This window comes from Ambystoma mexicanum, chromosome 5q, assembly GCF_040938575.1.
Source record: "Ambystoma mexicanum isolate Mex_15411 chromosome 5q, UKY_AmexF1_1, whole genome shotgun sequence".
Classification (NCBI taxonomy): Eukaryota; Metazoa; Chordata; class Amphibia; order Caudata; family Ambystomatidae; genus Ambystoma; species Ambystoma mexicanum.
The window spans coordinates 412,268,452-412,295,174 of record NC_090933.1 but is presented as its reverse complement, the minus strand read 5'-3'; the positions used below and the strand labels follow the sequence as shown (position 1 = coordinate 412,295,174).

Sequence of the window (26,723 nt, the reverse complement as noted above, 5' to 3'; positions counted from 1 at the left end):
CACGTATGCTGGAATTAGCAAAGTAGATGTCCATAATCTATTTGTTAAATTACATTACATTAGTGGTTCTTGCTTGATTTATTTTTTCTCTTCTTTGCATTTTTATTGGTTTTGTTTCTTCATTTTCTTTTTAAATCAAACATAGTATGCATTACCAAATTGTAAAATAGAATTTTATAATGTACTTTCTTTTGTAGAAAGTTGACAATTTTATCTGTAAATGTGATCATTTGTAGTTGTAAAATGTATTGTACAAAGTATAATTTATGATGTGTAATTCTCTAGCTTTTAATATTGTCTTAATCTATTGGAAAAATGTATTGTGAAATTGATTAATTATGATAGTGAAAGGTTGCATTTGTTTTGCAACCATATAAAAAATATTTTTAAAAAAGTATTTCAACCCCAAACCGGCCCCTTTCAATTAGGTCTGTTCTTTCCCCTAGCTGGCCCACATCTTGCCTCATTTCCACGAGCGCCGAGTTGAGATCGCTACACATTAGTTGAAATTGTTCTTGGAAGGTTTTGGCCAGGGACGCTTGGAGGGCCAGCATTTCTCCATGGAAGTCTTGCATGATATAGGTGCTGATAACTCTACTTCTGCTGGGTCCTTGCACTCCGTCGGGCGGTCTGGGTTGTTCTTACCCAGGTCTCCTGCTCCCAGGGCTGGCCACATTGTGGGAAGGGTACCTGGTGTGTCCCCCGTGGTGGGGGCCACTTTAGTGGCTCTGCCGTTTACTTTGGATGTCATTTAAGGCCCCTGTACCCTGCCCCGTTCTCCCTGCGATTTAATAGATTGGGCCGTGGGCCTTGTTCCTTCCTCGGGTGTATCTCCTTTTTTGGAGGGGGCCTTAATGCCTCACTGCGCGTGCTCACTGCCCTCCTTGCTATGCTTAGTTGTTGCTGATCCCGGGCGTGGGGGGGTGGCTCTCCCCTTTTTAATCCTTTTACACTGACCGGCCTTAGCCCTATCACTGGGCTGTCTATTGTGGTGAGCCCGGGTGTTCCCGCCTTGGGCGTGAGCACTGTGGGCTCCCCTCGATCCCCAGCACTTAGTGTGGCCTCTGCCAATGAGCCTCAGGCCAGAATCGGTCCTGGGTCCCTCCTCTCTCCTTGCCTCCTCCATGCCATTTACTCCAGGGTCGGGGGATCCAGTATGTTTTTCATGTCCCCTTTCTGGGGCGCTGTGCTGCGGTCCCCTGGGTCCATCTCAGAGAATGATCCCCCGCCTGGCTCACGGTGTGCTTCTCAGGTGCCTCCGTCCTGCCACTTGTCACCATGACTTGCAACCGGGGCGCGCTCCACTCTTTCACCTCTGGTACTCCTCCTACAGCCAGATCGTGTCCTCCACGTCTATGCCGTGTTGCACCTCTGCCCAGCCTTGCCTGGCACCTCAAGTTTCACACTTCCCCAGCTTTCTCGATCCGCTCCAAGGGTTCCGCTCTGCTTCCTTCCTGCACTCTGGAGGTGGTAGAACTTAAGTTTGCCACGGGCTCAGGAGCCGCCGTCGACACGTCTATCTAGTGTCAGGGTCCTTCTTGCAATCACAAAACCTTTTATAACAATTCTTCACTTCACTTGCTCTTAATGCTATTGTATCTTTACCTTGACTGAGACCAGTATGACTGTTCAGATAACTATTACCCGTTTCACTCCTGGGTCTCCCGCTTTCCCCGTTACCTGTCAACCTCAGGGATAACATCACTGAGGGTTCTTTTTGATCCGGCTGGTTTTCTCGCTTTACTTAGCAGACTTCTTATCTTCTTTCGATCTCTCGTGCTTCACAATGTCTTGTAGGATGGCTTTTTTGGCATATAATGCACCGGGTCATCACGCGGCTCCTGCCGCGTAGTGGTCTCGGCATTGTTGCAAGGAGCTTCGGTCAACCATGGTCATGCCACCACTCGCTTCTTCTTTTACTCTCCAGTTTCCAGGATGCGCCAAGTTTAGAACTTCGATCTCGGCTTGCCAGCCTATTTGTAACTCACGGGTTCTTTGGAGTTCCCAGTAATTGGAATTTGTAATTGGTTATTTATAATGCGCTTAATACTCAGAGGTTTCTAAGTGCAGACCCGGGAATCTAACCTGTGTTGCTCCGTGTCATCTTGCTACCAAGGCGAGCGTGTTGTCCCTGAGCTATCTTCCCTGCCCAGTCTCCTCCCCTTCTTGTTGTGATGGCTTTCCCCAGCGTAACTCTGTCTCTCTCTGTGCTTGCCAATCTCATCTCCTTGCCTTCTCCTCCTCATCCTAGTTAAATTATGTTTTCTATTTAAAGGGACATCCACATTTTCCCTTATACAATAACATATTCGTGTTCCTTCTTCACATGCATCTTGGTAGAATATATCTGAAGAGACTCTCTTGGCAAAATCTTTGGGGAGTTTCTCACAGGAATGGGAGTACTCTCCCGGTGAGGTCCCACATGCCTCTAACGCTAGCTAGGGTGTTGCGCAGTGTGCTCACCTCTCTAGCATCACAAGGGGGGGTGGATATGCGAGGGGGGGGATCACCTGGGTGGAGGAGACAGGGATGCGAGGAAGCCGTGGAGAACGTGTCTACCCAAGGGAACTAGCACGAGCAGACCGTGAATGGACACGAGCCTCTGGAAAGCCACGGAAAGTGGTGGAAAGTGGAATCCAGACCGTGGGAATGCCAGTGAGTCTACCTGGGTGAAAAGAGGGCCCTGGACACAGTGGATGGGCAGTTTAAGGCCAGAGACATTCGATTTTGAATATCTGAATTGAATATAAGGAATATAAGGAAATCAACATGAAAATGTGATTAACATGATGAGAAGCAAATAAGCAAGCATTGCCAAGAATCAAATCAGCTAAAATTGCTAAGAGTCAAATAATCTAGTATTACCAAGAGGCAAGAATAATTGAGCAAGAGAATTATAATTGTAGCAAAGCCTGTATGCAAGAGAATAGGTTTCCTAGAAGCAGAGTGTATTGGGGAGCCTATGTTGGTCTTGCAAGTGAAAGCTACTGAACAAGTGAATACTGACAAACCAGTGAGCCAATATTTCCAGTCCTGTATATAAGTGGCACAGGCTAATATTTCAGCGTGTCAAGCTTGAGCTACTACATTACCATGTTGACCCGGATGATCAGTAGTCATTGTGCATCGTAAGCTGTTGTGGAGGAAGGTTGGGTTGGCAAATTCGTATGGGCCTAATCTGGACTGGCCTAATCTGGACTATCCGGAGTTCTATATGAAACTTGCATATATTCTCATGATCTATTCCTTGGCACTGATTATATGGGCGTGGCGGGACATGAATACAATCATGAACCTGCACCTGGATTGCATCCTTAACTGTATGAATAGGCTACGACTGTGATGTATGGCGGACTTTGCATCCGCAGGCGAGGGGATTCTCCTATTATTCGTTGGTACATGATATGTCATCCAGAATAGATTTGTTTTTAATTTTAGAGGGCCTGGTGGGACAGACAGTGACGACTGACATACTGCCCTGCACCTATACAGATCGTTCACCGATACTGCCATCTGTGGGATGGGGCAGGAGGCAGTGGGACTGTGCAGCGTGATGATTTAAGTCACTGGTGATGCAGGACCTAGTGTTTAGAATGAGTATTGAGGATGACAGTCACACTTTTTTTTGGCACAAATGGCAAAGTGTCGCAGGGTACTCTTTGGAAACAAAAAGGGTGGCGTCCTACCACTAACATTTATATCTTTACACACATATTCTCAGCAAAGACTTTCTATTTATCATGCATTGTATAGCTGTAGGAAAAATCTGTTTTTTTCAGTCTTACAGTAGATGAAGAGCGAAAGACAATATATTGAGTGCACATAGCTTTTTATTATTTAGTTAGTGTTTGAACTGCAGTTATAGCCCAACATTTAGCTTTTTGGGCAAGTCAAAAAATTCTGCGTTTTTGTCATATTAATACTTTGTGAATTATCAAGAAAGAAACAAGTTGAGTACCAAACAAAGTGAACAAACCAGGTACAAAAACATAACACATGTAAATCAATTATTAGACAATGCGAACAATTTCAGTGAACCTTTCTTTTAACAGAGACATTTTTTTGCCAATACTATGATGGAAGGCATTTTAGTGCTAAGTACATACATATTCAAAAGGTTGGCATTAGTATGTCCTTCAATTAGGTTTTTATACAAAGGGCATTGAATGGTCAATGGTGTGTTTCTGAGGAGCGAGAGGGTGACCTAGTCGATGGTCTACGTCTGGAAGTAGATCAACTCAAAATAGGGTGTGACGGAAGTTCTTTCTAACACTCAAGGTGTTCCGTCCCTTGACATTTCGGCTGGGTGGTCAAAAAGCCTTCATCATGGGTCTAGACTGTGTCTCGCTGGACTGCATTGGACTGAGGTGCGTCTTCCTATGCTGCGGAAGCGTGGGAGCTTGTGTCCGTAAACAATTGGGAAGCTCCTAGTGGCACACTTATAATGTGGACCTATGTGCAGCCTCTTAGAGGAACGTAGAGTGGGCCATGTACTCTGCTGGGCTGGAGCTTGTTTTCTGTGGCCTGGAGCAGGTGGACTTGTGTGGGGCCCCAGAAGTGGGAAAGGTTTTTGGAGAAATGGCGGTCCTTGTGGCTAAAAAATGCAATCTTGCTCTTGACTTGCCGTTTCCTGTGGTATCCACAATTGGAAATGAGGTTCGCACCGCGCTGTAGCTCTGCATCTATGCGGAAACGGCCACAGCTCTCCAGTCACCGTGCAGGGTACTCTTTGGCAAGCGTTTACGGTCTTTATCAGGGGTATGGCTATATCCAGAGAGTTTGTGTTGCTTAAAGCCATACGCAGTGTTATTGCCCGTAGTAAAGCTATGCATAAAGCCCTTGAGGCCCAATACACTGTGGCGCCTGATCAGAGTATACTGGCTGACATTAAGACCCAGCTGGAGGTGTTTAACTTACACAGTGACAGCGGTAAAATACGTTGCTTATCCCAAAGCGGCCAGATGGTATCGAGATGGAGAGCGGCTGCGCAGGGCACTGTCCAAATTTATTCAGATGCAACAGGCCTGAATGACATGGCTGGGGTGCAGGAGGAACATCTCAGACCAGGGGGTCAATGAGGTTTTCGTGAAATTTTACAAAGAGTTGTACAAGGCGCAAGGGGTGCTACTGACGAGGGACCATCCCTGTGTCGGTCCTCTCGGAGGAGGCCAAGGGGCAGATCAACAGGCCCTTCACAGTGGAGGAAATACTGCAGGTAATTAGAGACCCGCCTAGGAACAAATCTCCAGGCCCTTACGGGCAAACCGCCAAATTTTATATTGAGTATGGGGCTTTGTTAGCCCCTTACCTGTTCAAAGTGTGGGCGAAATCAGTACAGTACGGGCAACTCCCAAAGACACTTCGAGAAGTTACTATTATAGTACTTCTGAAACCCCGGAGGCCTAGTGACGAATGTGTCTCTTACAGGCCGCTATCCCTGATGAACGTAGACACCAAGGTGTACGCTAAGATTATTGCTAATAGTCTACTGCCCTTGATGCCCTCCTTCATGCACCAAAATCAAGTGGGCTATATACCGGGGAGATCAACGTCCTTAAATCTTAGGTGGCTGTTTAATACAATGGCTCGCATATTGCTGGAGGCCCAGGTGGTAGCAGTACCATTGTATGCACAAAAGGCATTTCACATGGTATCCTGGTCATTCCTATTTGCAGTTCTGAATAAGTGCAATATGGGGGAGCACCTAATCCGGTACATCAATCTTTTGTACTCACACCCCACTGCGACTGTCCATGTGAACGCGGTGCAATCCAGAGCATTTGAGCTTAGCAGAGGAACATGTCACGGATGCCCACTATCGCCTATACTGTTCGCTTTGGTGATTGAGCCCATGGTGGATATGATAAAGCACCTCTACAGGAAGCGAGGAATTCGGATAACATGGCAGCCAGAGATCAAATGATTGTATGCAGGTGACGTGCTGCTGTACGTCAGGGATCCCCAATTCAACTTGGACCCCATTATGGAGGACATCACCTATATCAGCGATTATTCCAGGTTCACAGTGAACTATGCTAGACCTGAAGCATTCCCGTTGTCTGACAGCAAAATTCAGCCTTTGAGGAAGTTTCCTCTACAGTGGGCACCGTAAAGGTTTAAATTCTTGGGGGTCGTGGTCTCCAGGGACAGAGCACATTGGCAGTTGATAATTCTGCTTTCCAGCAGCAATATGTGCGCACAAAAACAAGCCAGTCGACACAGGTGCTGATGTCACTGGCAGGCCGGTTAGCTCTGGTTAAGATGGTCCTAGTGCCCAAATGACTATATATTTGTGTAAATGTACCGCTGTGGCCGGGTAACCGACCTGCATAGAGATATGGCTTGGTTTCTGTGGCACTCTGGGGCCGTAGAAGATATTGGAAGATATGACACAGGGATTCACTAACCCGCACATGGAGGTGTATTGGTTGGCAGCCCAGGGGCAATACGCAACCTACCGGTATGGTGTGGATGGACTCCCACTGCACGTTAAGCTAGAAAAGGCAATGGTGGGGCACACTGATCTGCGTTCACTGATGCTGGATACAACCTACAAGTATGACTGCCCATTTGACCCAGTTCAGACAACACTATTAGCTTGGAGGATCATCTTCGGGAGAGTTAATGCGGATAGCCTATATTATCGCTGGTTGCCCCTGTGGAATTTCCCTGGCTTATCACCAACGTGGCTCACTTGACTAGATTGGTGTAACACACAGTAAGAGACTTGTTTCCCTGTTTCTGACACCTTACACTTGGACAGAGGGCACAGGGCTACACTTACAGAGCTACTCCTACTTTATAGACTGAGGGCTGCTGTACAGAAGTGATGGGAGTGTTACCCAAGTGTGCCACCCGAGAATGAGCTACTTGACCTTATGTCCAACTCCTTTGGATGCAGGAAGATAATGGCCACCCTATATAAAAAAATATTACAGGGAACCCCGGTGGGAGAGGATTGAACCCTTGGGAAGTGGGCAGGGGAGATGGATATAATGGAGGGACAGTGGAAGGCTATTTGTTTGTTTACTAAATCAATGTCAATGAACATAAGGATGAACCTAATCCAATATAAAATCGTACAAATGCTGCACTACACACCGGGTACATTGCAGAAAATATACCCTGAGCATGATAGCTGCTGCCCAAGATGTCTAGGCACAGATGCTGGCTGTGCACATATGCTGCGGGCTTGCCCAGAGCTTGTAGGCTTCTGGGAAAGTGTCTTGGAACATTAACTACCATAACTGTGAGACAAGTCACCTATGAGCATGCTGTTTAGGATGTGGGGCGGGAGGTGAGGGGCACCAGAGAGACACTTGAGGTCTTTTTTAAATGTTGCATTTATGGTTTGCCAAGTGATGCATCCTGCGAAAGCGGAAGGATAGGCAGCCTCGGGCTGAGAGGGACTGGCTGAGGGAACAGACCCCGGTTAGTGAATGTGAGGACATATGTGACTATGCAGCTGGTCTCGTCCCGCCCAAAGGATATATGGGGTGCATTCCAGGCATTCCTTGTCATAGACTAGTGTTGCCCTCTACTGCTAAAGGAATTGACTAATATTGCCTCTGTATTGTGACTGCTGTTCTCTGCGATTTGTTCTGTAATGACTGTATTGTGTCCCCGCTTCATAAGGAAATGCATGATTTGTGCTTGCTGGACTTAAATAAAGTTATAATTTTTCTTTTAAAAAGACGAAAGAAGACTAAAGAAGTGATCTCCTGATCTCGTTTAGAGACAGGAAAAGTAAGAAACCGGCGAGCCCTCCGAATGCTAAAAAGCTGGTAGCAACAGGAGTGAGAGATAGAGGAAATGTGAGCACAAAAAGACAGCGAAGAGTCGGTTATGAACACCTAGATTTCGAGCAGAGGTGGTAAGGGAGCGGGAAAAAGGCAAAGGAAATTGAGGGAAGGAACAATATAAGCAGGGAAGAAAATAACCTTAGTTTTAGAGGGATTCAGATGTAAAAAGTGTGAGGACATCCAGGATTGGATGCAGAGAAGACAGGCCAAAAGAGATGAGTGGATAGAATCAGAGAAAGAAAGGAACATTTGGGAGTCATCAGCATACAAATGGTAAGATAAACCATGTGCAGAGATAACATCCCCAAGAAGAGAAGTATAAAGCGAGAAGAGCAAAGGACCAAGCCCAGAAACATGGGGTACACCAAGTAGGAGAGGGAAAACAAAGGAGGGCTGACCAGATAAAGAAACTGAAAAGGTAAAGTTGGTGAGATAAGACCAGAACCAGTCCACGACAGAGGGCCTCATTACAAGTGTGCCGTTCCGGTAACAACGGTGCTGGTAAGCCTACCAGCACCGTTGTTACCGGACTGGCACACTACGAAACTTCTGGCGGGTGCCATACCGCCGCCAGGATCAGACCTGGCGAGCAAACTGTACCCTCCCACAGACTTTCACTGAAGCACCGGCACCGTTATTAATAGTGCCGATGCTTCTGTGCTCCCCAGTCCTATGGGACTCAAATGGGAATGGGGATTAACATTTTCTGGCGCCTGACTTCCTGGAACGCCGGGGGTCGTAATCCCCCAGTGATTCCGGCAAGCCAGGTGCTGGAAAATATTGCAAGTCCGGCGGCAACCCGCCGGCAACACCGCCAGGGTTGCCGCCGGACTTGTAATGAGGCCCAGAGTCGTGAAAACCAAGGCGATAGTTCAAACAAGGGCTTGCACTATTGAAATCGCTAAGAATCTCTAACCTGTTTGAAGTGCCCAGTGTCTCCTGGAAAGGAAATAGAAAAACTGGGCCCAGCCAAGTTATACTTATTTTCCCCCTTCATAGATTGTACATACACTGGAAGGACACCCATAGGTTTATATGTTGCAATATGCCTTTGGCTATTTGGAAACATTTTTAAAGAGATTCTGTGCACATATTTTAATAAAAATCATAAAAGAAGGGTCTTGGTCTTATTTCCGATCACATTCACCTACATTGACACGTCTAATGAGGTTTTTAAAGTACCGCTTTTAAAGTACCACATCAGAGAATGAGTGCATCAATGCTCGTTATTTAGAAAGGAGACTGCCCTCTGACGAGGATGGAGAGGCCGACAGTGTAAACCCAGCTCAGGAAGCTGTTGAAATGGGCCACCAAGATGGCACCAGTTAACTGTGGGACAGGGGATGAAGCATTCAATCTCAGGATAGGTTGCAGAGGCATTCGCAGGGGAGCAGACTAAGTCTCAAAACTGTCCAAGCCCAGGAAAACACTAAAATGAGAGTGATCCACCACACCAGAAGTTCCCGGGAGCTCTTGTCTCACCACTTTTGAATTAGAAGCTCTTTTCTGCTCTTTCACTGCATCCATCTTTTCATGGATGACCTTGACGGGTGTCAGATTGAAGTCTAGGCCGTGCAAGCCTGGCCAACACCACTGATGTCTATAAATGAAGGACCTAAGAGAAGGCACCGGAAAGAAGACCACACTGTGGCGTTCAGTCCTGGTATTAACCCCTTTATGAGGAACCAGAGCCACCTGCCTGATCTTTGCCCCTTTGTGGGAAGACTCAGGGGTTACACTGGATGTAGTCCCTTTACAGGGAGCCTCTTGGACAACCAGAGTATTAGCCCCTTTAAGTGGGGTCTTTGGGTCCCCCCTGGTTAAGGAACCACCGTAAACAGTGCCCTTTCGAAACATCAACACTTGGCAAGGAGTCACCATGCCTGGGTGCTCTGAAAGAAAAGCGTCTGCATACCTGGCACTGCTTCTTCTGGTCTATGAGGCTCGAGTCAGGTTGGTGCAGAGAAAAGGACTGGGGTGAATGAGGGTGGCACGGGGGGGGGGGAGTAGGGGGAGTAGCCATGTGCATGCATGCACATGGCTACATGGCTCAATCAAACATGGGAATGTATTCCCATATTTGACTGAAAATGGAAAATCAGCTGTGGTCCCCTCTCAAACAGATGGAACGCCTATAAGTATGGAGGAAGGAGGATCAGATGTAGAGTTAAAGTAGAAAAAAAAGTATAAATTATAGAATTCTCAACTCTAAAGTTAGCAGTACGTCTAATCAAACTGGTGTCCTCAGTTTAAAGAAGTATTAACAGATGTCAAAGATCCGAGCTATACATAACGCCACCATATGACAAGAATGCATTTCATGTTACCTTCGTAATGGTGCATTTTCTTCAATGTCCTCCAATGTTTCCAACGAAGAGCGCTGAGAGATGAGTCGGCGCCTGGATATGTGAAATGACAAAAAGACTACTTCAAAAAGATGTATAAAAATGCATGGTAACACAAGTAATATACAGACAACTCAATGCTCACAGAAGGCATGGAGAGGTGAATTCTTTCTTGATGTTGTTTTCATTCTTATTATTTCCTTATCATGAAGGAAAGACAATAGAAGGTCCTTTTAGGCATTAGACAGCACAATACACTACACAACTATATACATTTAAAATGTTAGTATTAGCCAAATGCTATCCCACTAATGGAGAATGTGGTTTGCATTGGCTATGGGTCTACAAATGGAGCCACATTTCAATCCATATTTTAATAAAAAAAATAGCCACAGAAAATATCAGAGGCAATCAGTTGAAAGAGTAAATTACTAAGTCATGCTGCTCTTTTTCGATTTCATCCTGAGCCCGAATGTATCCGAAATGCATATTAGCTGCTTCAACTGAAGATCAAACCTACTTGGATTTGTAGGCATTCAGGGTGTGGCATGGTCTCTGACCTTGGCTGTGAACGTCAAGATTTATTCTTCTACAAAGTGTAAGGTGCAATGGGGTGACCCTAGGCAATACCGTGTGTGGTAGTTCAGAAGAAGGAGGCGGACACGTGGGAGGACATTGTGAACTTGGTTTATTCAAATATTAATAATAATGCCTAACGTTCCCTATTGCTCGAGGGGTTTCCCAGCCAATATAAATAACTAACAGTGCTCGTCACTCAGGAAGTCTGAACTGAAAAGTGTCCTCCGTCCAAATGCTACTCCTACCTGACCCTACCACTATGTTAACTGACTTAATTTAGATTAGGAGAATCTCTCCCATGTTCTAGTATTCTGGTATGTCAATGCCTCCATTCACTAGATAGTGCTCTTCTTGGAGATATCTTCAAATAGTCTCTTTCCACCTTTTTGACCAGCTCTTGTAGAACCTTTACAATGTAAATCTCCCTTCTTGGGACATTATTCTTTGATTCAGGTGTAAATGTACCTTTAACTGATTCTAGACTCCTTAATGTCTTTACTCTCCCCCTTTCCTGGGGTTGTGTCCCATTCTGAACACTTGCTTTCTCAAGTGTATTCATAACTCTTGTCATCTTTCCATTTTAAGGTTTCTATCTGTAATGTCTCACATTTATTAAACTGGGATGAGATTCATTTCGTGCTGCGAGGGATCAGAAATACGAGGCGTACCACTTGATAAGGATTTTTCACAAGTAGCCATTTTATTAAATTATATGGGTGTGATAAACTCCTCGCTTTCCCTAACCCAACGAGGATTTCCTTGCCCATGAAACTAAGACTAAAGGAAAACACTAACATCAAAAGGTATCTGTCCCTCACGCTTACTTATATATACAACAAACAATCATATAGGTATCATATGGCCGTTTCAACTCAACAAAACAATAATTAGATTCACACATGAACTGTAGAATCATATATCCTTGTAACCTGGGTCGGTTCCCCCGTCCCCGGGATTAAAGCAGGATTTTCCAACGCAAAGTTCCAGTCAATACAGTTCTTTGCAATAATCCAGTTCTGCTTCTAAAACAATACAAAGTTCCTCTCAATGAGCAAGTTTTGTTTTAAACATAAATAGCCTGATTCATGGAATTATTTGCATGAAAAACGCAGATTTGCGCGCCTTTCTGCCCGAAAATCCCTGTTTGAAGTACTTCAATGCCTTCTTCCGGGTCCACTAACCTGCCAGGACAATCACTACAATCCCATTCCTGGTGTTTGACTTTCACCAACATTTAAATTTCACAACTTGTTTCAAAAGGATGCAATACACACAGCTGTTTAATCCACTGCAGCTTAGATTTTTCCTCCCCCTCAAGGCTTTCTACAAGGAGGGCATTTTTCCTGCCACCTTAGATTTTCTACTACCACGTCAGCTTTGTTACGATGTCTTTGATTCACATTTCTCTCTTTAGGAAAATTATTTCCCCCATTTTCCTATAATTGGCCTCTTTTGGCTTAGGCAATGCTAGTTGTCATTGGGCTTCATTCCGGGTCTGACGGTAACCCTGCTGGTGCTACCGCTGGGTTTCCGCCAGACTCGGAATAATTTACTGGTACCTGACCTCCCGGTGCCACCGGCTCATTACTAGTCTGGCAGCTGGGAAGTCAGGCGCCGGGATATTTGTTAATCCTCATTCGCATAGAGTTCTATGGGAGTGGGGACACGGGAGCCCCGGCACCGTTAGCAATGGTGCTGGTGCTCCCATGAAGAGTCTGCCACCGTGGACGCTGCGCCCGGCAGGATCAGACCTGTCAAGCACAGCGGCCACGGCAGGCAGACTGCTAGATTGCCAGTCCGGAAACAAGGGTGCTGGTGGGCTTACCAGCACCCTTGTTTCCGGACCGACAAACCCATAATGAGGCCCATTGTGTTCAAATATTACCTTCTCTTTACTTGGGCAATGCTAGTTGCATGCTTGATCATATATTTCCCCTTTTTACTTTGGCAATCATTGTTGGAATTTAATTAAAAAATGGTACCCTTTTACTTTGGCAAAGGTTGTTACAATCTTTCTCTTCTCCTTTAATGTGTATGTCAGGCCACAAATACTTTAATTAGTTCAGTATTCAAAATGACCGTTAGCAGCCAGCAGTCTAGTGCCGAACGCCCCAGGGTCATCTATGAAGCCAAAACTCACCAGTCTTCCCTTGCATGTCTGCTCGACCTGCTGCCGCTGCAATCTTCTCTTCTCTCGTTGGGTCCGGGTTGTTTGACGGCTCCAGTCAAACTCGCTCGGTCTGCACTTACTGCGGCAGGAGCTTGTCACTTTCTTTGAATGCTCTGTTAAATGTCAACCACCAGAGTGCAACGCTGGGCAGGGATTGCTTCTCTCTCCCACAGGACAGTCATAAACTGCACAGCTTCCCGCTGTGCGTCCTCTGCAAGGCAAACTCCCAGCTTCTACAACTATCTCAGAACCGCATTCAGCTGAAATCACAGGGCCGGTCACAGCATCTTCTCTCTGCTTTGGCACACTTCTTCTGCTTCTGATGGCCTGCACCTGAAGGGGCCTTAACTATTCAAAGGTCCTGCTCAGATGCGAGTCATCAGAACCACTAGTCTGCACATTACGGTTGTGCACCTCTGAGCTCCACTTCCTCGTCTCAGTACCTGGAGCATTATGGGACTTGAAGACCCTAATGTTCTTATGCTTATTTTCAAAAAGGGTTTCAACTTTGCAATAGGCTATTAAGACCGTGAGATCACTAGGGAAGTTATTTAGAGTGTTCTTCCATGTCCCCTGACAAGACCCCCCCCCGCGCAATGTGATCCTGCCGCACAACACCACCCCAAAGGTCAGGACAGAAAGCATCTGCCTTTCCCTCACCACATGAGAAGGTTCCAGGCAAGGGTTTCTGATTCATCACAGTGCCCACTCCTCAATAACTTCTCTTTGGGCCGTATTTGTTATCCTTCTGATTATGTTAATACAGTTTCACATTAATGGCTCTGATTTTGGTACTTTTGTAAATTAAATGGGACGAGTTTCTCTTGTTTGATATTGATGCCTCAGCAGCCTCCCAGTGTTCCCTTTCTAACCATTATGTCTGTGTTTGGAGGGGGATGTTTTCAGGCTCGGCCTTCGCTCTGGTTCTCTTCTTGGTCTCGGTCTCTCAAGCTTCTCCTTGTCAGTATTTCGCACTCGATCTGCTTTCTTTTGGCGACCGCCTATGACTGCGGGTTGCAGGGCGCCTCTCAGGCTCACGTACTGTGTTGTTTTGGCATTGTTAGATGGGCGGTCTGCCCACCACAGGTTCACTGTGGTTATGCCACCACTGGTGTACTGTTTAGTTTCTCGTCCGGTTACAGTTTCTTGGAGGCGCCGAACCGCTCGCGCTTCACTACCCTGCTCAGAACTCCTTTGAAAGTCACGGTCTCCGCCTCTCTCTCTGGTTGCGCCTCCTCCAGGCTTGCACTCCGCCTTGGCTCAGCATGCTCTTCTCTCCCAGCCTACTTGTCTTGATCATTTGTGTGTCTCCTCTTAAAGAGACAGACCCTTCCTCTTGTACATAATGGGTTATTTCAATTTTACCTACAGGCAAGTCCCATATATGCCACGATTGTGGAGGGTTTAGGGAATTCCTTAAAGGAACAGGAGTCCTTGTCCCCTAAGAGGGAGTCCTACTTTCCCAGACCCCTAGGGAAGGGCTTGATGAGCGGGCACACCTCCCTAGCCTCAAAGGGGGAAGCTTGCCCTTGGGGAGAAGGAACGATTACCTGCAATTCCTCACACTTGATTAAAGGTTTATTATCAAGTTTGTATTTCTGAACACATTAATTCCAGAAGTGCAGGGACGGCCTGATTTATGTCATAGGTCCAGGTGATTTGCCACTAGGAATACTGCTGTTGCACAGGTGTTGAAAGAGCGGGTGGTCTCACCATATGGACACCTACCAAATCCCTTAGGGATTTGGTCTCCCATTTTGAGGTCCGAGTAAAGCTTTTCAAAACTCCTAATGAAAATGGACTGCTCGGTCCAGGATTAACAAACATGAACTCAGGTTTTAGGAGGATTACATTGATATCACGAGCCTTGGTAAAATCTTAGTTTTACAAAAAACCTCTATTGGAGTATGTTGTCCCTTTAATACAAACAGGTTGTCCACTCTGCACGGCTTCTTATGGGGTTAGGGATTGTCAAGGATGCACTCTTTGTTCTCGTCAGTGTGCAGTGTGATAAACCTGAGGGCGTCCTCACATCTACTCCCCTTTGGTCCTTTTCTCAGGTGGCCAGGGAAAGGCCGTAGCTTTTGTATCCTTACCCTGGGGGTGGAGAAGCAAGGGAGGATGACCTGGTTGGAGGGCCCTTGGGAATTGGTAATGAGTTCCCCTCAAGCGAGACGCAGTATCCACATTTCCGTTTCAGGAAGAACCCTCTATCCAATAGGCAGTTATGGGGTATTGCTATCCCTGTCCAAGTAACAAGGAAAATACCCACAGATACTACCACTATAGAAGCACGAGAAAGAGGATGAAGAAGAGAAAGGTCAAGGGTGAGACATGAATCCCCCATTCCCTATTGAAAACCAACCTAACCCCCCCCCAGCCTCTATGGGCTATTGTAAAAGACCTCCCCTCCTTGCCCCACAATCTTCCTATGACAGTACTGGGATGAGGAAGAAACGACTAGGAGTGGCAAACATTAGTAACTTCTTTCACCACTTGAGTACTGGGACGGGGAATATTCCTGCAAAGTATTGTGAAGGTCAGGCATGTCCCTTTAACTATGGTCAGGCAAGTTCAATTGGGAGCTTACACCTGCAACCTGTCAAGGGGTTACAGTTGTACAAAAGGAGACCAAAGGAGCAACAAAGGGAGCAACAGAGAAGCCTGTATGGGAGAGACCAGCAGGGGACCCTTTCCGTGAGGAGGCAGCCATGGTGGAACCTAACAGTAAGCCAGGACGCCAGCAGAAGATCCATGGAGCCCAGAGCAGGTGTGGGAGGGTTTACAGTTATTGCATTGAATTCCTAACATCGACATACCATTCCATCTAAAAACAATTGCATCGAATGCATTTGGAAAAAAAAAACAAATTTGAATGTGGAGGTCCCCCCTCCAACCCCTCTTTTTTAACCTTTAAAACCCATTATAATTAAACTAAACCCTTTATCTTTAAAACAAAATGCATTCTATGCTTTTTTTCGATGCCATTTTTTCGATGGTAAGGCATTCTATGGTTTTGCATACGATACAATGACCAGATACCGTGTGGGAGCCTCTGTGAAGCAGCTGGAGCTGCGGAAAAAGGAAGAAAGAATGCCACCCGTGTCCGTGGCAGAGGAGCAGAGCAGCCGGTGAGTGCTGGGAAGCACCTGGAGTGCGAGCCGGGCTTGCGAAGCAGAGAAGAAGCAGCGGTGCCCCCGAGAGGAATGCAGAGGATCGGTGAGTGCAGGGGAATGGCACTCAAAGCCGGGGTCGCTCCTAGGGGCTACGCGTGAGAGCTAAACTGAATACCGAACTGAACGAAACTTGAAGCAAAGTTAATTTGAGCATATTGAATACCGGACTGAATGAAAAGTTGTAGCAAAGCTAACTCACACACAATAAATACCGAGTTGAATGAAACTTTATGGGCAAAGCGGTTAGCTGAATGTCGAAAGGGAAAGTGCCCATTTAAAAACAAACTACAGAAAAGAGCACAAGTGTGAAAGAGTGCGACAGAAAGGTGGGAAACTAATAAAAACCACAACAAAGTGAACTATATGACAGTGTGGCAAGACCAAAGATTGGCATAAGGCGTGAAACACATTGTGGCAAAGTCAAGAGGCTGACCAGGAGAAGACAGGGGAGTGTGTAGCTGCACATAAAGTCAAGAGGCCGACAAAGAGAAGCTAAGTGAATGTGAATTGGGAACCAGGACAAATGCAGAAGGGTATCATACAAAAATGTCACCCTCATTTGTTCGCCCCCACAGTCACTGCGACTTTTGAGGCGCACAAAATGAGGGTGACATTTACTGCGCCCAAGCAGAGCGAGGTTGTGGGGGTGTCCCCCGCTCTTCCTGGGTGCAGTAATGGGGGTCAGGGGTTGCGGGGGTGTTCCCTGCTTACCATTTCGGAAAGCGGGGGACACTAAAAAAAAAATGAAGAAAAAAAAGCACCCTGCAGCGTCAGCTCCAACCCACGTTAGTGGGAAGAGCTGACACCGCAGGGATCACAGAGTGCGGGTGTGCCGCCCCAGAGGTAAGTGGGGTGTGGGGTTTGGGGGAGTAATGCGGGCCAGGGGAAGCGGGCACAGTGATCCATATGATCACTGCGCCACGCCGTAACTGCCGTCAGCATTTTCGGCATCACAGTTGCAGGCGGCGCAATGATCACATAGATCCATGCAGAAGAACCTGTGTGGACTGACGAACCTAGGGTTCCGGGTTGCATGACCTGTGATGGGTGGACCGTGTGGTCTGACAACTGTGCCTAGACCAGGGAGCCCTAAATTGTGAAAACCAGAAACATTTTATTTTTGTTTTATTGGTTAAAAGTCAAACATGTATAAAAAACAATTATCAACTTAAAATAAACCTTTAACAATAGAGTTCCAAGCCAAAATAAATAAACCTCAATTTTTAGACAAGGAGAACAGCTCCATATTTCAATTTCACTAGTTTTCAAGTCCCAACAGATAGACAAACATCGGGATTAAATATTAACCATCTCATCTAGGATCAATAGTCCCCCTCCCTCAAGATATCCCAATTGCTAGATAGCACTTTGTCCAGCATTTTCATTACTGCGATGACCATCCTAGTCCCATCACCAATTAACATCCAGTTCCACCATTCCCCCTTATAGAGCGTTGTTCTAGTCCATGAGGGGTCATCTAAGAAAAAGGTTCGGGTTTCAATCAAGGCATCAAAGTCTTACTAAATGTGCGGGAGTTTCTAAATTCACTGTATCTGAACAGAACCTACAATATGGATTTTCCACACCCACCATTTTCCTCCTAAATAATCTCTCTCTTGTATGGAGGATGTTCAAGCAACATCTAAGAAGCAAATCACGATATTTGGGTGAGGGGAATTTAATCATGTATTTAGGCAACTCATTCACTTCCATCCCCTCGTTGTTCACAGATTCATTCTTCTTCAAGCCACTACATTGCTCAAGAGTGGAAATCCAATCCCCATACAGCAGTTTCTTTTTCACCTTGATAGGATTAGACAATTGCAAAGTTACAGAGACCACTTTTTCCAACAGGAAGTCTTCCACTTTCTTCCTCCATTGTTCAAGTGGACTTTTTACCACCCTATTATTCATTGCCAATATTTTTTTATTTTTTTATAATTGTCTTTATTATTTTCATATGCCAACATACATTCAACATCCCATCCCCAACTCTCCCCCCTCCCTCCCCTTGGGGCATAAACGTCTGTCTGTTGGGGGACCCTTTATCCACTGAAAATATCAGTTATTTTGATTTTATGGGGACACCATTGTTCCACAAAGTCTGACTGTAGTCTTAGACCGTTCCCCATTCCTTTGCAAATGATTCACCTGTGCCTTGGATTGTATGGGTCACTTTCTCCATTGCCAATTGGGCCCATACCTTCTGAAGCCATGTGAAAGTCAGTGGGGTGCCTTTCTTTTTCCAGTTTTGGGCAATTGTTGTCCATGCCGCTATGAGCAGGCCTACGAAGCGTCTCCATTGTGGCTTTTTGTATTTCTTGGCTGTTTTATCTCTTATTCCACATAGCCATACCCCATCCGTCAGTTGCCCCACTTCCGGGAACATTTTCCCCATCTCCCCTTTTACCTCCTCCCAGAATGGTTTGATCTCCTTGCAGTCCCACCAAGTATGTCTCCATGTTCCAACCACATCGCACCCTCTCCAGCATTGATTTGATGTTTGGGAGAACATTGTATGCAGCCTTTCTGGAGTATAGTGCAATTGGGTTACTATTTTGATCCACATTTCCCGTGTTTGAGCTGAGCGGGTCATTTTGGGGATTTATGTCCACAAGTCCAACCACTGTTTTTTTGTTGGCTCCTCCCCCAGGGTTCTACCCCATTTAATCATGTATGCCAATTTTATTTCTTCATCATGAGAGTTTATGAAGGAGTATAATGTTGAAACCCATTTCTTCACCCCTGAGTTGGAGGTGACATACGTCTCAAGCGGTGTGAGGTTTCTTGTTGCTGCCCTAGCTATTTCCGGGGATTTTAGCCAGTGTCTGAGTTGGTCATATTTATATTTGTCTTTCGCTGTGAGGCGTAGAAGGGACCTGCAGGCCTCAAATGATCCGATTTCTTTGTCCATGAACATTTACCCTATTTTCGTGAGTCCTGCCTCTTCCCATTTCTCAAATGCCCCTCGCTCCATTCCTGGTGCGAATTGGGGGTTCCGGCAGATGGGTGTAAAAGGGCTTACCGCCATGGTCATTATACCTTTACGTGTTTGGTTGTCCCATGCCTCCATTGTGGTCTTCATAATTTTGCTTATACCAAGGTTGGGGTGTCTGTGTTGTCTCGGTTCCAGAGCAGTTCCACCAGGGAGGTTCTAGCCACAGCCCTATCTTGCTTTGCCAATATTGGCTGCAGGTCTTCCCCAACCATTCTTAAAGCACCCTTAGTTGCGCCGCATGATAGTATTTTTGGAAATGGGGAAGAGCCATACCTCCCTCCGGGGTTGGTGCTGTGAGGATCGCCCTGGCTACCATCAGGGTTTTCCTTTTCCATATAAAGGATGATACCACCTTGAATAATGCTTTGAAGAATGGTCTAGGGACCCCCACCGGAAGCGCCTGAAAGTAATACTATAGGTTGGGGAGGATGGTCATATTGACCGATTGAATTCTGCCCCACCAGGATATCAGTAATGGATTCCATCGAGTCTCTACCTATGTTTGTTAGGAGCTGGGCGTAGTTATCTTCATACAGCTGCCCTACCTTGTGTGTCACCGTTATTCCCAGGTACCTGATCCCATTTTCTGTTATCTTAAGGTCAAGTAATGTTGCTTCCCTTTCTATTGCTTCTCGATCTCCCGCCAATATCAGAATTTCTGATTTTCTCCTATTGATTTTAAGGCCGGATATAGCCGTACATTTCTAGTTCCCCAACAATTGCCGCTAGTGTTCTCCCCGGGTCTTCAAGGGCTATTAGCATATCATCCACATAGGCTATTACCTTGTGCTGCATTCCCGCCATTTCAATCCCCTTAATATGAATGTATTCCCTTATTTTCATTAGGCCAGGTTCTAGAAAGATAGTGGGCCTCATTACGACCCAGGCGGTAAGGGGTTTACGGCAGCGTAAACAGCGCCGACCCTTACCGCCTGATTCCGAGGTCCCTTAGCGCCATGGAGTTTTTAACACCTGCTTTTAGCAGGTGTTAAAATCCATGGCGCTAAGGGACCTTGATGTTAATTACGCCACCGTAATTTACGGTGGCGTAATTAACGCCTTCCCCACTCCCATTATGCCCTATGGGGCAAAAATGGGAATGGGGAAGGGTAAATGGGGATTGGGGACTTACCGCCCCGCCAAGGTCGGAATGGGGCGGTAAGTCCGCCATCCACCATGGCGGAGTTGGGAACTTAGCGCCATGGACCATGGTGCTAATAGCGCCATGGTCCTCCGCCAAGGTCGTAATGAGGCCCAGTGTAAAGAAGCGGAGAGAGCGGGCATCCCAGCGTAGTTCACCTTGAGATATTTACCCTTCCTGTAACTTCTCCATTGATGGCTATTCTGCTTGTTGGGGAGTTATAGTTAGCTCTGATCATTGCAATATATTGCTCCCCGAATCCCATGCATTGTAAGATCTTAAATAGCATTGACCAGTCCACCCGGTCGAATGCCTTCTCGGCATCCACCGAAAGCAGTATCGCCGGAGTGTGTGTGATACCCGTTTTTTCCACTAAGTGTGTGAGCCGCCTAATATTGTCGTGTGTTTGTCTACCCGGGATAAAGCCAGATTGATGAAGGTTTATTAGGTTGGGAAGAAGCGGGGATAGTCTTGCTGTCAGGACCTTTGTGTATATCTTTGCATCTATGTTTATCAGGGATATTGGCCGATATGACGCGGGGTATGTCGAGTCTTTCCCTGCTTTGTGGAAGACTAGTACCTTCGCCTCGTTCATTGTTGGGGCCACGTTGCCACTCTCTTTGAAGGAGTTTAAGAGCCTAGTTAGAAATGGGATTAGTATGTCCGCATAAAGGGGCTGTGATGCCGTCGGGGCCAGGTGCTTCAATTAACAGAAAATCTTTTTTTGCTTTTTTTACTTCCCTTATCAGGCTCTCCAGGGCCAATCCTCCTACGATATTTGTGGGATGGGTAGGGTCTGGGTCTGTAAGTAGGCATCCCCATCTGGGAAGTCTGTGGAATGTAATGCCTGGTAGAATTCCCTGAATGCCTCCCCCATGTCTTGTGTGCGCCTCTGTAACTCCCCCTTCGTGTTTCGAATGCTTTTGATCGTTATTTTGTTTAGCACAGAGTTGTCTGGCCAACAATCTATCTGCTTTATTTGCCTTAATATAATATCTTTGTCTGAGGTATGGCAGTGTTCTCTCTGCTCCTTTCGTGCACAGCATTTCTACTTGGCCCTGTGTAGGTTTCAACGATTTCTTTAATGCCCTTTGTGGGTTGGATCGAGATTTTCTCTTAGATGTCTGCTATTGTGGTTTCCAGCTCCCTTTCCCAATTGTGCCTCTGTTTCTCCTTCATGATCTTCAACGCTATAAACTTCCCTCGGATTACCGCTTTAAACGCCTCCCATACCGTCCACAGAGAGACGTCCCCCGTGTCGTTTTGTTCAAAATATTCTTCTACCATCTCCCTTATCGATTCCCCTGTTATTCGATCTTGGATTAAGCCCTGGGGTAATCTCCACCTCCATAGCCCACTTGTCTTCCCCGGTAGATTCAACTCTTGCCACAGGGGAGCATGATCCGACAATGATATTGACCCCATGTCTAGCCCCTGAATGTTTCCCATTAGTCCCACTGATGCCCAGAAGTAATCTATTCTCGACATGGAATTGTGAACATGTGAGAAGTATGTATAACCCCTCTGATCCCCCTTCAGTTCCCTCCACATATCACATAGGGCCATTTGATCCATCTGTTGCTTTAGGCGTTTCGATGGTGCCCCTTGGGCGTGGAGACTCCCTGTGCTTCTGTCCATTTGTGGGTACCATGCCATATTGAGATCTCCCCCAGGATCACCTCCCCCCTTGTGAAATCTTCCAGTTTCCCTAGCGTATCCCTCAGAAAGCAGTCTTGTCCTACATTGGGAACGTAAATTGATGCCAGAGTGATGCAGTGTCCCTCTATCACCGCATTGACAAATGCATATCTCCCCTCTTTATCCATGTTTTTGCCCTCTAGCGTGATATCTCCCCCCTCTTTTATCGCTATCAGCACACCAGCCTTTTTTTCGGTTGTGTTCGCCTGAGACCATATCTTGTACCCCCTTAAGCGTGTCTTCTGCTTGTCCCGGGCTCTGATATGCGTTTCTTGAAGTAGTAATATATCCGCTTTTTCCCTCTTAAGCAGCTTCTTGAGTTTTACCCTTTTTTCGTTGGATAGCTCAGGCCCCTGAGATTATATTTTAAGATGGGGATCTTCCCCATGGTATCATGTCCAGGCCCATTGCCCTTGGTTGCCCCTCATTACTGCGTTAGCCTTCTTCCATGCCCCCCCACTCCCTGTCCCCTAAACATTCCCCCCCAACAAATAACAATGAACCAAACAACTTCGCCCCTACCCCAAGTAGGGCAAGGGTGCCTAAAGATGTTATGGCATTGTGCCTATCGCTCCCTGCCCTCCTTCACCTCGGGGGTTCTTCGCGGGGGATCCTAAACCCCACATTTCGGTCAGTCCTTACCGCATTCCAAAGCCGGGGCTTCTCCCCAGGTCGCCATCCCTTATGAGTCTCGATGCCGCTGAGTGCCCCCCACCTTGGTCCCCATCAAGTGTCTATTCTCGCCAGCCATGTCCTCTTAATTCTGTTTATGGCGATATCCTGCGGCCCTCCTTCCCTGTGTTTTCTTCCTTTGTTTGATCGTTTCCCATCCTCTCGGCCTTCTCATTTGCTCTCCCCTTGATTTCGGATCCCCTGCTGCCTCTTCTTCTTCCTGGAGTCCCATTATGCTGAGGCCTTCTTCCCATGTGGTCGCTCTTCTCTGTTTTCCCTCCCAAGTGAACAGCAGCCCAAATGGGAAGGTCCATTTATAGCGGATTTGTCTCGCCACTAATGCTTTAACCAGGGGGGGCATCGCTCTTCTCTTTTGTAATGTTACCAGAGCTAAATCTTAATATAAAATTGTATGTCTTGCCCATTCATTCTTATGTGATCCATTTCTCTTGCCCTCCTTAAGATTTGTTCTTTTTTCAGGTATGAAGAGAGGGCTACAAGGACGTCCCGCGGTCTTTCTCCCGGTGCTCCAGATCTCTTCGGGCCCACCCTGTGCACTAGTATCCACCCCAATTTGTTCCGTCTCTTGAGCCTCCAGGACATCTCTAAACACCTCTTTCACCGCCATCTTGAGGTCCTTGACTAGAACGGACTCCGCCATATTTTTTATGCGTATGTTGGACCGTCTAGAGAAGTTTTAAGATCCTCGCATTGGATTTCTAGATTGTGGGTGAGTCTCACCAGGTGTTCTTGCGCTTTGCTGTCCTGTTGTGTTTCCTCTTCGATGCCTTGGACAGATCTTTCAAGTATATCCGTTCTCTCCTCTAACTTGGCCACATCAACTTTCTGGGCCTGAACCACCTGCTTCATGTCATTCTTCATCGTCGCAAATTGTTCCTGTACCGTTGACATGAATTTTTCTTGTAATTCCATAAACCATGATGGTAGCTGTTGATGGTGTGTAGGGGCGTTACCTTCGCCTTGTGCGTCCTCTTGGCGCTTTCCTCTAGTTTGTATTGTGGTGTCTGCCGACCACATCTGTAGGATATTGGCATCCTGTTTTGTATTCTGTGGGGTCTATTGTATGGTGCTCCCTTTCCCCTTAGCCTTTGACATGGTAGTTTGGTCTTCCGGGGGTGCCCGTGGGCACTCCTGTGATATCCTGCCGGCTATGTGCTCTCTGTTTGCCACCCCCCCCCGCTGTGTTCTCTTTGGCTTGCAGGGGAATATTGTCCAGGTTTAGTCCGTGAATTATAGCTTCAGATCGGAATGTGCCTTCCGCCGTGGCCCACCTCCCACTGTCTTGTGTTAGTAGGTCTGCTGTGGGTCTCCTTTCCTCGCTTCCTCCTTCTTATTTTCCTAGAGGCGGTCTTCCCTCATGTTCTCCTTTTCCCCTGCACAGGTCCCTCTGTATATGTCGCTGTCGGAGGGGAGGCCTTGCCCACCTGTCTGTCATGAACCATCGGACGCGTCCTTTCTGGACTTCCTGGTCCCTGACCCATAGGGGCTTGCACTCAGCAGTACTCCCAACATGGCCGCCGAACACGGAACGCTGTTTACCAGTTTCTGCGTCGTAAACACTATGTTCTATAAAGCGGACACGCCCCCGCGGACCTGCACGTCTCAACGCTACCGCTTGCCGTGGCTAGACGTGTGCTGCTGTAGTTCGCTTTTGCTATATCCTTTGATTCCTGGTTCACGGCCCCCCTAAATTCCTCCTCCTTCATTTCTCCTCTTTTTTGTCCTCTATTGCATCCCAGATCTCCGTGCACTCGTTTCCCCGAGTGCACTCTTCGCCGTTTCCTGGACTTTTCCCGGACATCTGAACGTTCCCAGGAGACGGGACTCTGAACGCACGCTGGAACCAGAGGACCTACGCACAGGCTTATACAAGACCCGAACTGTGCGAAAGAAGACTCCATCGAAGAACTCCAACAAACAACATAGACAGGTGAGAAGGGGGGAAACCTGTGACACAGTACAGCAGCCACATGCAGGGTTCAGATGTTTCTTCCTTTACCCTTTCAGCATCGCAGCCATGTATACGGATTCAGTGACTTTTTCCCTGAGGCCCATAGCATGTAAGCCAGCAGAACCTTGCAGCACAGGCAAGTCGCAGAATGCCACCTCCTTCGGGCTCTGGACAGTCACTGCCTTTCTCTGGAAAACTCTTATATTGTCCTCATTCTGTTGTCTGATTGATAGGGATTGTTAGCTCCCAGTGGTCTAAGTTTCCCCATTAGACTAAGGGCTTATAGTGTAGTCCTCCTTCGCATTATGCTCTGGCTCTTCAGTCAGATGAGAAAATCCTAGATGGCAGTTTTGGATGTTACAGTCATGGTCAGAATGAACTGCATTGCCAGTCCCTCTCCAGCAGAAACCACTACCCCTTTATTCGCTGTATTCACCATGAAGTCAAACAAAGAAAAATAATACAATGAAGATGAAACAGTAGAAGCACAACCTGGTCACAATCAATTGGAACATGATCTAAAATATATCTATCATTCAATACAGTACAAAGTAATTTAAAAAGCAATAAGATATCTTTTTTTTATCTAATGGAAAGAGCTTCCTGAATAAAGTACATTAGTTACTTGCATGGAGTAAATACCATAGGGCTGTCCAGCAGTGTCTAAAGCTCAAGGTCCACAATACAGGAATTAAAAATATCTTGTGCTCGGATGAATACAAAGACAAATCATTCTAACATTTTCTTTTTTTATGTGCCGAGTTTAGAAACAAAGAACATTTCAGTGACCTCATCCCTTTAACATTGCATGATAAAGTATATGTGTTCTGTCCCGAACAGTTAAATCTCAATTCAGAAATGAAGGATGTTTGATCCGAGGTGAACAGAGCAGCTAAGGCTAAATGTCAGAGCATCCTATAATAACTTTGTGCATTCTGTTAATGGGTTTAGTCAACTCAATCTCAATTCTAGCAAATGAGTAAACCTGCAATAAGGCAATTGTGTGTTCTTTAATAGTCGAGGAACTTAAAGGGATAGTGTGCTAAACATTATTATTGTCCCGATCGTTCGGGTATGTGCTTTTCAGCATACGGTGATCGATCGTAAAAAAATGTTCCTATGCAATTTACCTTGGTTTTCCACACTTTTACACATGCGAAAAAAAAAAAAGGAGTCGGCGCAGCCATCTTGTGCTAATCTTATCCGTGGATCGATCGCCCTAAGTTCAAGTCCCCCTGCGGCACTAAATCATATCCCCCGCCCCTGAAGCTATCACTCGACGCTTACGCCCCTTTTCACAAAGCCAATGCACGTCTCGTGTCAATGTCCTCTGGTCGCAAGCTATTGGAGTTTTTCCATGGAAATGGCCGGACGCCTCTTTCCTCAATAAGTACAAACAGAACGCTTCTCATAAGACAACATCAGAGTTGCTTTTTCAATCGTTTCACTGTTTTTTTTTTTTTTTGCCTGCCTCATTTCTGCTCTTTTCAGCTGCTTTCTTAGCACAAAGCCCATCCGATATTTGGACTAGCATTACTATTGATTTCAATCCAAAATAGGAGGTGGGGTAGCCCTAATCTTCAAAGATGCCTGTCATTTTAGGCCTTTACCCCACCCTTGGGAAGGCAATGCTGACATTCTATCAGCCAAGGTGACACTCTCCCCCAAAGACACTATAAACATTCATGTCATTTACCAGCCGCCGGGACTCCCGGCAGACTTCCAAAGTCAAATCTCCCACCTACACAGCGAAAATATTTTAAAAAAATTAAAAAAAACACAAAAACCCTACTCCAGGGTGATCTTACAGACCTTAACTTTTCCCAGAAAATGACTCCCCCCACACATTTCAAAGGCAGAATCCTGGACTGGGTGGTCGACCACAATTGTGACTCCTTGGACAGACCATAGTTGTATACAATTCACCATCCCCACAACCCGTAAAAATAAAGCTATTACACATAAACCTGCCACACTAGCAATAAGCTCTAAAAAGCTAACCACGGACAACATAAGACCCTATCTTGACATTCCATGCTTAGCTCCGCCTTTCACTCAAGACCCAAAAATCCTGGCAGATATCTTTAAGGACACCCTTACTCACGCAGTCAACAGCATTGCCCCACTAGAAGAAAAAAAAATCTTTCCACTCTAATTCGTGGTTCACAGA

At 46.3% G+C, this 26,723-nt stretch overlaps 1 protein-coding gene across 1 annotated transcript in view; it reads right to left on the bottom strand.

Moving 5' to 3' along the window:
* The window catches only part of CABLES1 (Cdk5 and Abl enzyme substrate 1), a 782,082-nt gene that overhangs the window by 617,420 nt on the left and 137,939 nt on the right, over positions 1 to 26,723 (bottom strand). Inside the window, exon 2 of the mRNA XM_069620896.1 lies at positions 10,130 to 10,201. Within this exon, the coding sequence (XP_069476997.1) occupies positions 10,130 to 10,201 (72 nt within the window). The remainder of the gene's footprint in view (positions 1 to 10,129; positions 10,202 to 26,723) is intronic.